Source organism: Strix uralensis, chromosome 2 (genome assembly GCF_047716275.1).
Source record: "Strix uralensis isolate ZFMK-TIS-50842 chromosome 2, bStrUra1, whole genome shotgun sequence".
Taxonomy (NCBI): domain Eukaryota; kingdom Metazoa; phylum Chordata; class Aves; order Strigiformes; family Strigidae; genus Strix; species Strix uralensis.
This window is the reverse complement of record NC_133973.1, coordinates 129,516,468-129,530,708: the sequence shown is the minus strand read 5'-3', so window position 1 is coordinate 129,530,708 and position 14,241 is coordinate 129,516,468. Positions and strand designations below refer to the sequence as shown.

The window sequence follows — 14,241 nt, the reverse complement described above, 5'->3', positions numbered from 1 at the left end:
AGAAATAACCTGAGTGCACACAAAGTGAGGCTAAACTCTGGATGTAGTTGTAGTAGATCCTCGAAGACAGTGTATATTGCATAAATAACTGAGGAAGAAGCTTAATGAATCTGAGAGTAAACCGGAGACTGTAAAATGAAGTGTGCTTAGTGCAGAGAAGTCCTTTCATTTACAAATTATAATCTTACTGAAGGGAGGAACAACAGGAGCTTTGTGGACTGGCTGCCAAGGTTTTAAGGCAATCCAGAGTGCAGTATATGCAGTGCTCCCAGACAGGCATGAAGCTCACGCAGGACACATACATATTAAATGGAAGCTGATTCCTAGAGCAGAGGAAAAAGTGGAGGGGCTTAGAGAGTAGGTAAATTCACTGAAAAATACAAAAGAAGTCAAACTGGATCATACAAATTCAGTTGGGGTAGCCAGAGAGAAATAACAAAGAGAAAAGAATGTGTAGAAATTTCACAGGAAAGAAAAGGAAATAAAGTTGGGATAAAGGTGTTAGACATCAAAGAAAGTAGAGTTTAGGAAGAGCAGGAAGGAAACACAGTTACATTTAGACCTGATAACCAAAAGAGATACTCTGTGCTCAACAAGACAGAAAAAGTCAAGACTAACAGAAGGAATTTGGAGGCTCTAAATGCTCACAATAAGTTGAATACTAAAAAGTAGCCAACAGAAGGAAACAAGAGGTAAGTGTCCTTGGTAACTTCATCCTGAAGAACCCCTGGTTAGGATGCAGGTGACCCAGATAAAGAAACCCCCCGAACTGCCCATTCCCCAGTCATTAGCATAAATTTCACTGATGTGAAAGTCAGCAGAGAGACTACTATGAATCTCTCAATTTTTTGATCCACTCAAGAGCAAATTACACCATCAGAAACACTTGTCACAGACTGCCTCAAAGCCTTGAACCATAGTAACTGCTCCACTGCCATTCATTCAGTGCTGAATATACATGTAATTATGAAAACAGTGACCAAACTCTAATCAACCCTCCTAGTGTGGAAATTGCATCTAACCAGTGCATGGAAGCTGTAAAGTCCTTTGGGTGACCATTCTGGAAACACAGAGGTTCTGCATAAAAAAGGGTTTTCAGCTTTCAGAGCAGATAAAGGACCTGATTTTGTCTCAGGATGTCTTGCATTAGGAAAATGTCCCTTTCCTGGTTGTTAAAATGAAGGATTGCTTTAAAAGATTTAATCTGAGGAGAGAAAAAATCCTCAAACATTTCTTTGCAGTTATAAAAAATGTGAAAATTAATTTGGTATTTCAGCTGAAGAAGGCATAAAACACTACAGTGTGAACAGTATTTGGAAGAATAGATTTCTTTTCTCATTGTCAGTTCCAGGACTATGTATAGGCTACAAAAGAGAGAAGACTTTGCTTTTGTGCAGAGAGGCAGCTACTAAACTCTGTTGAAGGATTAAAAGATTTTGGGTCATTTTTAGTTGGGGTCTTTGGGTGTGATATTGTGGGCTGTGTCATTTTTTTTGCACAGCGGGTGGGTTGTCTTAAGAACAATGCTTAATATGTTTTATAAGTGTTGATCAGTGACAGGAAATTTGGGAAGTAATTGTCAGTAATTCAACCACAGTGGTTCTTGTCTATTTCCCAAATACTTTGTCACATCACTCTATCTTACATAGCAGTGCTCTGCACTTTCCAGAGGTGATCAGTAGAGAGAAAGAAACTTACTCCTGGGCTGAGAGAAACCATTTCTGTACTGCCTTAACTTTTAGTGAACTTGATGTACATGTGATACATGGCAGGAAACACCGGTGTGACTGCTTGGGTTTGAAGTACTGTTAAACCTTTTCCTTGCCTCCTTTACCTTCCAACAAAACTCCTCTTGTAGACCAAAATTAATGGATGCTGTGGGAAATAAAGGGGGAATATGGGAATCATCACCCTGAATGAGACCAATAGTCACCCACTAAAATGCTGTAGAAACCTGTTTTAATGTGTAGATCCCTACTTTTTTTTTTTTTTTTTTTTTTTTTCCCAGTGAAGGTGTTGGCCCCTGTACTGACAAGAGCTGATAGTCTTTAGATATGGACTTTATTAGACTATGCCTACACTTTAGAACCGGGTGCTGGTATTCTGGTGGTCCTGACTTCATGTTAGGGTGAGACCCAGCTGTGCTCATGGCCCCTTCCTGTCCCTGCTCTCTCCTGGTTTTCATGCAGAGGGCCTTGATCGCCTTGACCAGCAGTCCATTCTGTATGGTAGTGTATCTCCTGTCTGGAGGATGTTGGAGGGCCAGACCCAGAAGATGTACCATAGACCACATTTCTGTATAGTTTGGTCAAAGACTTAGTCAAATCCTTAAAAAATAGTTTATGGGTAGAATGTGGGTAGTAGTACATAGATCCTGTTAAAATGTCCATGCTACACTGGTTGAGAAAGACCACCCAAAAGACAAGAGCTTGCAATAGAAAAAAGTAGTTTCAGATAATGTCCTCTGAAAAAAAAAAAAAAAAAATATCCCAGCAATTAGAAACTGGCTTTTACTCTTAGACATAAGATTCTTTTTCTTGCTCCTTTTTCAGTAACAGGTTTAACTAACTAAAAGATATCTCAGGATATCTTTCATTTTTTTAATGCAATACAAAGCAAAGGTAATTTGCTGTGTTGGAGATGGACAGCTGTGATCAATCCATATTTCAAATGCAATCTCATACTGCCATGCAGAAATGTTATTAATTGTTGAGTACCAAATATGTGTGTGGTACTGTTAACCCCAGAGGAACAGAGTAGCTCTGATCAACACAGGAGTAACGTCCTGATGAAACTGTACCTTGCAAGAGTGGAAAAAGTGATATTTCCACAGAAACAATTAAGAGGAGAGAGGTTGTACAGTCAAATCTCATTGTAGGGCAATGGCTAATCATATATTGGGGACTTAAGTTCAGCATTGCAGTGACTAATTCCTAAGATTCTTGTTAATTAATGGGGTTCCAATTTTTGGTCTGAGATATTCAAAATGGTATTAGGTGTCTAAAGCATTTTCTGAATCAAGTTTTTGCTTGCAAGTTAACAATAATCAGAGCAGGTAATATCTATTATTTCAACCTCAAACCTCTCATTTTGGCTATTTTGGAATAAACCCAAAGCAAGACTTTTTTTAAAGCCCTGAAAGATGAAATTAATGGAGGAGAGGAGAGGGGATTTGGAATGCTTTACAGAGGAAATGCTGTTTCCAATAGTTGTCTTCCATAATTTTTAGAGAGTATTTTCAATGTGCTTATGCCTGGAACTTGGACAGATTGCTGAATGTTACAAAGCTATCCACCTTTCCAGATCAACTTATATATTTTAATTGTCAGATCTTACATACATGTAGTATTTTTTACCTGCAATATTACTTGGTCTTGATGTTAAGAAATTATGAAAAAATTGCATTTCTTAGCAGCAAAGTTAAGGCTGACCTTTAGACTAGGTAAGACAATAAGTGTATGAAGATTTCTATGTAAATAGTAAAGAATGAAATATGAAAAATATTTACTGTTGTTAGTCTAGGGGCTGCTTTGAACTACAGACATGCTGCATTCCTGAAAATCAGTTCTGTGAGATTGGTCATGCTATCTTGACATTGCATCACATTGCACTGAATACTTTTAAAGGGGTATCAGCTTATTATGTGATTTTTTTTCCATTTACATAATGGCTAGAATAAATTATATATTATTAGGCATGGCACTTTTTGTTCCTTTAAAAAAAAAATCAGCATATAAACATTGTTTGCTTAATAGCACATTTTCAGCAAGTAAAATTACTTTAAAGCCAAACTCACAATTAATTTTTTTCAAGAGCAGCATAATCTTTTTCTTTTTTTTTACAGCTTATTCTAATTAAGCAATCATATGTAATTGCAGCTGGTAAATTAAAATTACATTTTTGATGGAATGATATACAAAGCATTATACTGGCTCAAGGGAAGATTAGACCGAAAGCAAAATATTACCAGTATGTTTATTTACCTTCTTCCAGAAAGGGTATTTCTGAAATGTTGCACAAACCATTGTATAGGATTTCTGTAGAGTAGGGTCTTATTTACATGAGACTTCTTGTTCTACCCATTCTATTCATTATGCTGAATTTCTGTCCTCTCTTCTTCAGGTATATATAATTAGAGATGCCATAGGAAGGTCTCATCACTTTATTCATTGTTTCCTTCATTACATTGAAAAGGGAAGCTATACCACATTTGCTTTCAAGCATTTTAAATATTAGAAACTCCTGTAGGTTTGTGAAATGGATGGATGGGGGCCTACTTTGCAATGCCTTACCTCAATTGAGCTTAACATGACATTTTTCAATTTTGCTGACTTATAAGAAAGAAGTTTCTCTTTTACAATGCTTTTTATTACTTGGGTCTGTTATGCTATGCTGTATATTTAATATATTAACTCTAGTATTTTTTCTAATGTTTTGCTTCTTTAGTGCTTGTTTATTAGATTTTTAACCTTATTCTGCTATCTCATTATTGGATAGTGAACTGTAAAATGACTTAATATTTTTTGGCAATGCATAATTTTGTTATAAGTCATCAACTGGCAGCAAACCAGATAATCACTACAATATATAATGCTATAATTGAAACTATGGCAAATTAAAAGAGAGTTTTGTGTTTATATATTTTAGCAGACACCTGCCATGAATTTCAGTCACAGTTATTAAAAAACATCTGTAACCAAATGCAGTTCTAAGTAAGTCAGCTGAAATTCCAGCTCTTCTGCCAGCCCACACAAACTTTTAGTATTCAAGTCCATATACCATTCCTTATAATTCATACAGGTACTTCCATAGTGGCAGACTGGCTCATGTCTTTGGACCTTGGAAGGAGGGTGGATGTCCTAGTCTTTTGTTTGTCAAATTAATTACAATGCTAGTTCATATCAAAGTTGCTTTGGAAAGAACCAGAATCTCCTTTGGTAGACAAACCTGTGTGCAGGTCAGATGGTAGTTTGCAACAGGGTCTACATCATGCATACTAATGGACGTGAGACCATCTGCACGGCCTGTCTCTGTGCTCTTCAGCATGTCTGATAAGGACAATACTGATATAGTATATGGTGATATATATTCGTCATGAGAATTTTGCGAGACAGGCTTGAAGATGAGAAAAAGGTAAAAGGGGTAGACATTGCTGTTAAAAAATAGAAAACTCCTCCTCAGCTCTTTCTTACCCTAAAAAAGCCATCAAACTGCTGGATTCTGTCTTCACCGTTCTTTCCTTTTCTTTTTTGTAGTAACTAGCAAGACTGCATTTTGCAATCTAGAGCACATTTGTGTAACAGTAGGCAGGGAACTGTTTACAGTATAATTTAATTTGCACAGTTCAGCTATGATGTTTGGTTCAAAGTGATGGGTACGCTGTCTTAATAATAGAAATAATTAAAAAAATGAGGCTTGAATACATGTTCTCAGTTAATGCAGCCAGACAATTCATATCAATCAATCAGTATTTTAATTAAATTTAAGTTGAGGGGAAAATTCAAAACAATGCTAGCACTGTACACAAATTAAATATCATTGTAATCAGGGCATTCAAGAATATCAGTTCATTATACAGATGGAATGTTTTAGCAGCAATTTATCAAAATCTTTCAGACCTAATACCTTTCATTGAGTTTCATAAAATATTCTTCAGTCATTTCACAATACTTGAAGTTCAATTAATCACATATCAAGCTTGTCCAAAAAGACACCAAGACTAAATTATTTATGGAAAAATGAAGGACACAAACCATTCAGTAATCTCTCAATCTAAATTTCTGTAGCATATTAGATTAAAATAGCTCCAAATGATCTATTTGGGAGCTGATTCATTAATAAATGCAGACTAATCAGTCAAAAGCATAATGATTTCCTCTGAAGAGTCAAATATTTTTTTCCTGCATGCATCAAAATTCTTTTCTAGCAAGACTATGAAACAAACAAATAATATCTTGTATCACTATGGCTAGATTTTGTTTTTTTAAATAAGAACAATACACACTGAGCCAAACCTTCACCTCATATAAATTGTTGCCTGCTCTAATGACATCACATCATGTAAGAAGCTTACCCTTCACTTTTTTGCCATCGTCTCATAGTACAAAACCATCTAAGCACATCTGTGCAATTTGTAGTTGATGGTCCCCTTAAACAGCATCTGTAGAAATTAACTTATTTTTTGGTATATGATGATTTCTCAGTGACATCTTTTGCCTTACAGTAATCTCTGGTCCTGTTCTGTGCAGCACTTTCACTTTTCAGATTCTACTGGGATTTATTGCACTGAGATGAGCAATGGCTAAAAGCTAGTCACTGTTCAAGGATGGTGCTGGTCATTTCTATAATGTAACTTCTTAAGCATTAGCTCTCCTGATTTACATTCTTCAATAATCTCCTGGTTAGTTCTCCATACACACAAGAGTTGATTTAAAAAACTAAAAGACACCAATAAATTATCTGTTCTATAAAACTTCAGGATTTCAAATAATCAAATAATGTGGGTTTTTTTTTGGTTTTTTTTTTTGTTTTGTTTTTTTTAGTGAAATAAAACCAGAATTGTAAAAGTCTTTTAGTGTAAAGCTAATATAAAGGCCTGATGAATAGGGTACTTGTGGGGCACAAGAGACCCAGGCTGGAATCTCTCCTCTACCATTGTCTGACATCAAAAATCACTGTTCTTTTCACCAGTCTAGGAAATAACTCTTTGTCTTTTCCAATCAGTGCTTATTTTATACAAGACAGAATAGCTCCACCAGGCTTCAGTAGGAAAGCAATCCATACTGGCATAACTGAAAGACTGCTGATATAACTCTGATCACCAGGAGTATCTCAGCCCTTTAGTTGTGAAAATTGTGAGTATGAACCTATAACCCATGCCCTGAAAAAGTCTGGTAAGTAAAAAGATTTTACAAATTAATTTGGAAGAGAAGTGTAGTGTTCTTTTATCATCATTCAAAATGTGTCAAAGAAACTGTTCAAGCTGCATATAAATGAAGACAAAATTGCCACTTGTACTATAAGAAATGTGTCCCAATAGAATATGCTGTGGCAGAAACTCATGATCAGTATCTTTCTCAATGGGCGTACATGTGAGGAATGTGAGCTAGCTTCATCTTTCTACAAAACTCCCCCAGTTTTTCTTGTACTTCATCTGCTTTACAGGACTGAAAGCTCCATGTCAAATAACAGCCCTGTTTATCTCTCAGGCAACTTACCTTCCTGAGGCATAGGGAATTTGAATCTCTCTCATATACATCTGAAACCCTCAGGCTGATAATGCACACACATATTCTAAAAACATTTGATCACAGCTATCTGGGCAATGGGAATTGCATGGACTGCATCTTGGAGTCCCTTGGCATGATGTGTATAACAGTGGCAGAGGATTATTCTGATGAGGATTCCCATTTGTCTGGAAACTCAATGTCTTTCAGGTGCTTTCCTAATAATGCAACATAGCAATAGTCAGACCTTGGAGAAGTTGTAACAGCTAAGATATTGCTCAAATTAGTTCATTTTCTGTTCACTTGTTCTTTCAGTGCTTTAAATGGACTTCAATCAGATTCAAAATTAGGAGGAATGTTTGAAAAATTTCCTGAGGAAAAAAGGGTGGGTTTTTAGGGAGAAATTTCAATTCAGGCTTCTGAAAAAAACCAAGATTTTGATCCTGAGATATGATGTGCTGATGTGTGATATAATATTTAGACTGTAATATTTTTAAACCATGAATGGCAGTTTATAGACTGATCCAAGCACATTTCTCTTATTTTGTGGATCAAAATACCTCCTGTTTGAATTGTAATGAAACAGATATAGTCAGTTATAAGAGGGAAAAAGAGAGAAAACAGATAAGGGGGAAAATCAGCTGTTCCTTGCAGAAAACAGAGCACACAGTTTGATGGTAGACACCTGTTTCTAAAATATTTCATTATGGCACAGTTTGGAACTGTTTGATGTAAACACTAATTATAGCCACTGGTGGTCCAGGGCTGAATCCAGTCCAGTGGAAAAATCTACCTTGCCTATCATGTTTTCCTCATAGGAGACAGGGAATGTCATTTAACAGCGTATGAGCCTGGACACCTGAATGCTTTTTCTGATGCTTGTGCAAGGCAGGCACTTGGTCCCTCAAGCTGCCATTACTGTACCAGCGTAGCACGTGAGAGGGAGAAAAAATGCTCCCAAATGGCACCTGATTCTTAGGTGGATGTGTGAGCACCTTTGTCTAAGTTGAGTAAGATAAAACAAAATAATAGTGATTTATACAATAAAAATTCAGTGGTTCATCCGAGGGTGAGTGTTGGCTTACAAGAGCAAGGGATCCCCACTCCTGAATGAAAACTGTCAGTCCTATCACTTGTGCAGATGTATACAGAGCAATGCCGAGTTCTGCAATTGCACAGTGGTAGACAAAATTCTTAAGAGGACAAGATAATACATTAAAACCAAATGAGTAGTTAATTTGTTTTGACAGCCACAGTTTATGTTTAATTATTTAGGAAATACTATGTCATGTAGTAAATCTAGGTGCAATAAAGCCACACTGGGTTATTAAGCTCTAATCTCAATGAGATTTTTGAGTTGCTGAGGATAAATGTCTGTAAGGTGCAGAAACTGATGTGCATCTTTTTTCTGTTGTCTAGTATTGTGCTGTTCACATCTGTATGGAGGAATTATGTGCAGTACCACAAACATCCAATGTTTCTTGAATATGGCTAACATTATCTGACTTTGCTGGTGATGATTCTTGCTTGTTGAGTGATCATATCTACCTGTGTAGGTAACAGATTGAAAGTACTGCTCAGTCCTTTTGCTTAAATGAATAGTTACTTTCAGCGATCCTAATTTAGAAGATGATAATCTATCTTGTATTGTTTCAGGACAGTACTTGTGGCTTGTAGTGGGCACCTAACAGCTTCTGTCTTTTGCGAATGTGGTAGAAGAAACCTAAATGAGTCCTATATCATCACAGGGAGAATGGTCAACTAGTAGTTACAAAACACTTTAAAAAACTCTGTCACTGCAGAAATAAAGGGGCATGTATATTAACTAAGCCTCTAATCTCCAAGCAGAGAGCCTTGCTTTGGGGTTGCAGTGGTGTTTTCTGACCTCATTCTTCTTTCAAAGGTTCCCACCTCACTACCTGAACAGCTCTGCTGTTTGTGTCTAGGTCACAGCTTGATCTATGGAAGGATGCCAGGTTTCTCTTGATTCTCCCACAACATATTACAGGCTAGAACAGGCAGAATTTGCTGCTGAAGCAATGAAGGAACTTGAGGGGGTGAGTTGGGGACCTCCAAAAGAAGCAGCTGAGGTCAGGAACCACTGGGGCATCTACAAGTAACAGTGGGAGAAATAGAGAGGAGTAGTATTGGCTGCACTGTGAAGATTTGGTAGATATTTAAAGGACAGAGAGAAAATTATTGGTAGGATTCTTAAGACTTGCTTAATATATATAGATGTGTGGGACAGACAGTGTTTAGGGCTGTTTTTAACATTCTGCTGGTCACTCAGAACAGTTTATTACCTGCTTTAAAGGAAAGCAAACTTGTTTTTCTACAGGTGGAGGGAGATGCATGTGTTTAAAGGGTCCATATATGTAAGCTTGGAAAATGGAGCATGTGTGGTCTGGGATCAGCTCTTCCAGAAGAGATAAACACCTACAGTGGTTAAATTACTGTGTGAAATCCAGGGCTAAGATATCAGAAAGGTAAGAGAAACTTTGAAACACCTACTCTATCCCCCAGGCCAAGGTAGCATGACTGAGACCTTTTGGTGTGCAGTCCTGGCTAGAAATATCATACTAGTAGCTCTTGTAGCACAAATATGCAGTCCTTATCTTACCTGGGATACCGAGTTATTTAAGAATGAGGAGAGGATAAATTAGCCCTGTGTTTTGGACTCTTGCAAAAGGGCTGCGTAGCATATGTGATAATCGTTCTTATAGTAATACTTGCTCATTTTATTTATGGGCTTTTTAGTCTCTATGAAAGTAGCTAGTAAAATAGAATCACAGAATCATAGAATTGTTTAGGTTGGAAAAGACATTTAAGATCATTGAGTCCAACCATTACCTGGAAGCAGAAGGTTCAGATGATTTTACACAGGTTGTGTGTCTTTGACTCCTGTTATGTAGAGTTTAGCATTCTTCTTTGTGAAGTTGCTTCTGATAATGTCTGGTTTGTTAGCCCTACTTTTAAATGAGGGTAGAATATATTTTGGTGAGTACCACGAATCACAATAGCCTACATGATACGGTTTTCATTTCACTAGGCAATGAATAGTTTTACTTTCTCCTTCTACATATTCCAGTACATGAAGATTCATACCAACACATATCCACAGCTTGCCTGAGTTTTCTTAACTGAAGAATACCCCATGCAAAAAGTCATTTAGGACTCTAACAGATGCATTGCTTTATTTAGGCAAAAGCAGTCTTGTTATCTGTCATTGTGCAGCTGATGTGAAAGCTCTGAACGGAGCATTGGCATTATCTGTTTGACAATGATTTGATGCAATACTACGCTGTGCTATAAATTAGTGTCAAGAAGCAAAATGCTAATGATAGGGGCCCCTCTATGCACCGGTGACTTAAATAGCATGTTTCTTTAAAATTCAGCAGTGACTCACTCTCTTTTAAATAAAACCCCTCTGAGTTATTTAAATAATGCCATGTAGCTCTAGTGCATATTTCAGTTGATTCTGAGTATTTCAGTGTTTACTTGAATAACTATCCAAACAAGATTTTGAGCATTGTACTGAATAATACCTTGAAACATATTACTTTGTGGAACAAGATTTTTTTAAAGTAATGTTTGAATATTAAGTAAAATGTTTGGACTCTGTTTGCTCGTGCTATACAGTAAGCAGAATTGAAGCTGAAAGTGGTTTTCTGTTCTTTCTTGGAGATGATATCAGACATAGGTGAAGTCCTGAACAGCATTTTAAATTTACTTGGCACATTTGAGGACTCTGTTTTGTTTTCTTTCATGAAATCAAATAGGCATTGATTAGAGAGGATTCCCCATGATTAACGGAATCTGTTTGCTCTTGGATTCCCAGATCCTTCAGGCACACACTGACGGAGCACTGCTAAACTCACTGGCACCATCACAATTTAACCAGCTGAGGATTCAGACACATGCATCAGGAGTGTCTTTGTTGCAGTTTTATGTGTTGATGAACACCGCTGATGACATAAAAGTTTTTCTGCAAGTTTTAAATGAAATGTTCTAGTTCTTTATATCTAGGCAAATATGTCAACATATCAGCTTTGTGCTGCCTTTTTCATTCCTACACACACATATCGGGCACTCTCAATGCTCTTCAGAATTGAAGACATTTCCAAGACTGCTATTGAAAAAGAAGTCATTGTCAATGATGATTTATTACATTCAGCTAGTAACTCCCTACCACAGGTGTTATCTACACATCAAGGGATATAAAGAAATGGAAACAGAGTCCTCAAAAAGAAGAAAATACACCTTGTCTTTTAGGATATTTAATAGTAGGGTACAGTCCTTACTTTTCAGAACAAACCAAAGATTTTAGAGCAATATCTTTCAAAACTCGGCCTTAACAGATGACAAACAAATCCTTCCCAAGCCCAAGATCTTCCCATCATCAGTAAGTTCATCTTGTTGAGTAAAAAAATTGTGAGATGGCAAATGAGCTCTGCAGCAGAAGTGAGGGAAAATAATAATGATCTCAAAGAGGAAGAATGCCCTCCTACTGAGGACATATTATGAAGAATTCCTCATTTAGCTGGCCCAGAAGTTGTTATAGGGCTTCTAACCTGAACACCTCAGGTCATTCAGGCATACAGACAGAGGTTGTAGAAAAGGACATTTCAGGTAATCATCACTTAAGCTGATAAAGGATTTATCATTTTAAAATAACATCCTATTCTGCACCTGGAAAGGAACTGGAAGATACTATCATTAACTGATCATAGGTACAAAATATCTTGTAATAGACTGGCCATTTCTGTACCAATTCAAAGTCACTGAAAGAGAAGCATTAGTAATAATCTGACAGAAACAAATAATCATTTCAGCGTAATCTGTCCTGCAGGTATTACTAATAAAATCCTCCCTCAAGTCGAAATTGTGGTTCACAAAAAAATGGAAGTACAAATTTCCCTCATTCCATGCCAACTCCAGTTGTGAACAATGGCATGTCCGGAAATATTTGTATTATCAGTCCTAAAATCCATGTGTATTTCAGTGAAGAGGAAAATCTAGTTACTTGTCAGTTCCAGGCTAGACATATATAACTGAAGAATGACAAAACTGTTTCTCTGCACTTTCATATATGCAGAATTCTTTGTATATACTAGCAGTTAAATAACCCAAATCATCCCCATAGCACCCATATCAAAAGTGAAAGGAATCAAAAGATAAAAATGAACCACTGGGCTGGGTGCACATCTACATGCTCTGTATATGAAGCAGGACAGTATTTCCCTTCCAGAGCCCTCCTTTCTCTTTAGTGTTCACTTACTGTAACTTTTATACACTGAACATACAAGTTGCCTTCCTGATCACTGAATTAAAATAATTCCTTGGGAAGAAACAATGAAATATCTGACAAGGGAGTATCTGTTCAATGGCAGAAAGGGTAGCAAGAGCGAGGCCTGTGAGCATCTGAATTTGATGGAGTTAGGAGGATGAATACAGAAAAAGGTATCAAGAAAGGTAAAGAAGAGAAGATAGGTGAGAACAAAAAGAAAGAAAGCAGGAAGAGATAATACAAGAAAGGAAAATCAAGTGAGTAGGAGATAAAAGCTATAAAAGAAGAGTAATTTGAAACAAATCCTAAGATGCCTGAGAGTGGCTGCTCGTGATGCGACTTGTGTTTATTACTCCACCTTGATTATGTAGCACTAGCCGCAACCCTGTTTTACTGCTGTGACTAGAGACAAAATACAGACACTATGCAATTCATTTAAGGGAAAGAGATTGTAAATGGGTGCATTCAGGACAAGGCAATGAGTTACATTTCTTGTTCTGTTGTTTTTTTTCTCCTAAGACCCTGTTTCCCTCTCTACACTAAGTGTACAGTTCACACAGCCAGTACTCCCAGCCTTGTAATTGTTTGCCCATTGATCTGTCCCCTGCTTTTGCACAGTGCTTTGACTAAATCAAACCCGAAAATGTTACAGATGTGGGAGAGGACTCACACCTCTCCCAGTGCAGAGGCAAAGGGAATTAATGTATTTCCTTTTGTCCTTCCACTATTAGTAACTCTCAGAAGATCATAACTGCTTCCCCACACTCCCACATTAGCAAACTTTACCTAAGGGTTTCACCAGATGATCCCCTTCTTTTCCACAGGTTCACCAGGCTGCTTGAGCGGCTTGCAGCTGAAGATGACTTTCCATCCCCTACGTGCATGCGGACCACAGTCGATGTGGTGAATGCGCTGCGTACGTTCCTTTCAGGCTTAGCAAGGATGATATAGACCTTGGGCACAAACATACACCCGAGGGCCACCGTGGCACTCAGACTTACTGAGAAACACATGGTGATTATCTTGTAGTTGCTTCCAAAATATATTGGCACAAAAGCCAGCCAAATGATGCAGGTGGTATACATTGTAAAGGCAATATATTTTGCTTCATTGAAATTAGCTGGGACATTTCTTGTCTTAAATGCATAAAAGGTGCAACTCAAAATTAATAATCCATTATATCCAAGGGGAGTTACAACACCCAAGTTGGTGGTGTTGCAAATCAGGTAGACCTCTCGGATGCTTGGGTAATCATGCATTATATCTGGTGGCTCCATTATAAAGAGGGCAACAATTATGCCTAATTGTATACATATCAAGATAAATGCAATAACCAGTTGGGCGCAGGCACTCATGAACCTAGGTTTCTTTGTACAAATTTTCTTCTTGCTTCCAGCCAGGATTCTTGCAATGCGGTTGGTTTTAGTTACTAGAGCAGAATAACTCATAGCTGGGGAGAGGCCAATGCCAATTCGTTGAAGATAACAGTAAATCTGTTGAGGTTTTGCAATGAGACAGAAAGTACACAAGTAACCCAAGCAGATGCCAGCTAGAATGATGTAGCAAAGTTCTCGGCTGGATGATTTGACCACTGGAGTATCACGGTACATTATGAATATAGCTGTAACAAACAAGGTGGCCAGCAGACCCAGGCATGCAAAAACAACTGCTGCAATTGGTTCAGGGTCACCCCATCTGAGATACTGGACTGGGATGAGGTCACAACCT

The 14,241-nt window shown here is 37.4% G+C and overlaps 1 protein-coding gene across 1 annotated transcript in view; it reads right to left on the bottom strand.

Moving 5' to 3' along the window:
- Positions 1-14,241, bottom strand: part of GRM5 (glutamate metabotropic receptor 5) — a 288,751-nt gene that overhangs the window by 18,035 nt on the left and 256,475 nt on the right. The window contains exon 8 of the mRNA XM_074860303.1: positions 13,300-14,239. Within this exon, the coding sequence (XP_074716404.1) occupies positions 13,300-14,239 (940 nt within the window). The remainder of the gene's footprint in view (positions 1-13,299; positions 14,240-14,241) is intronic.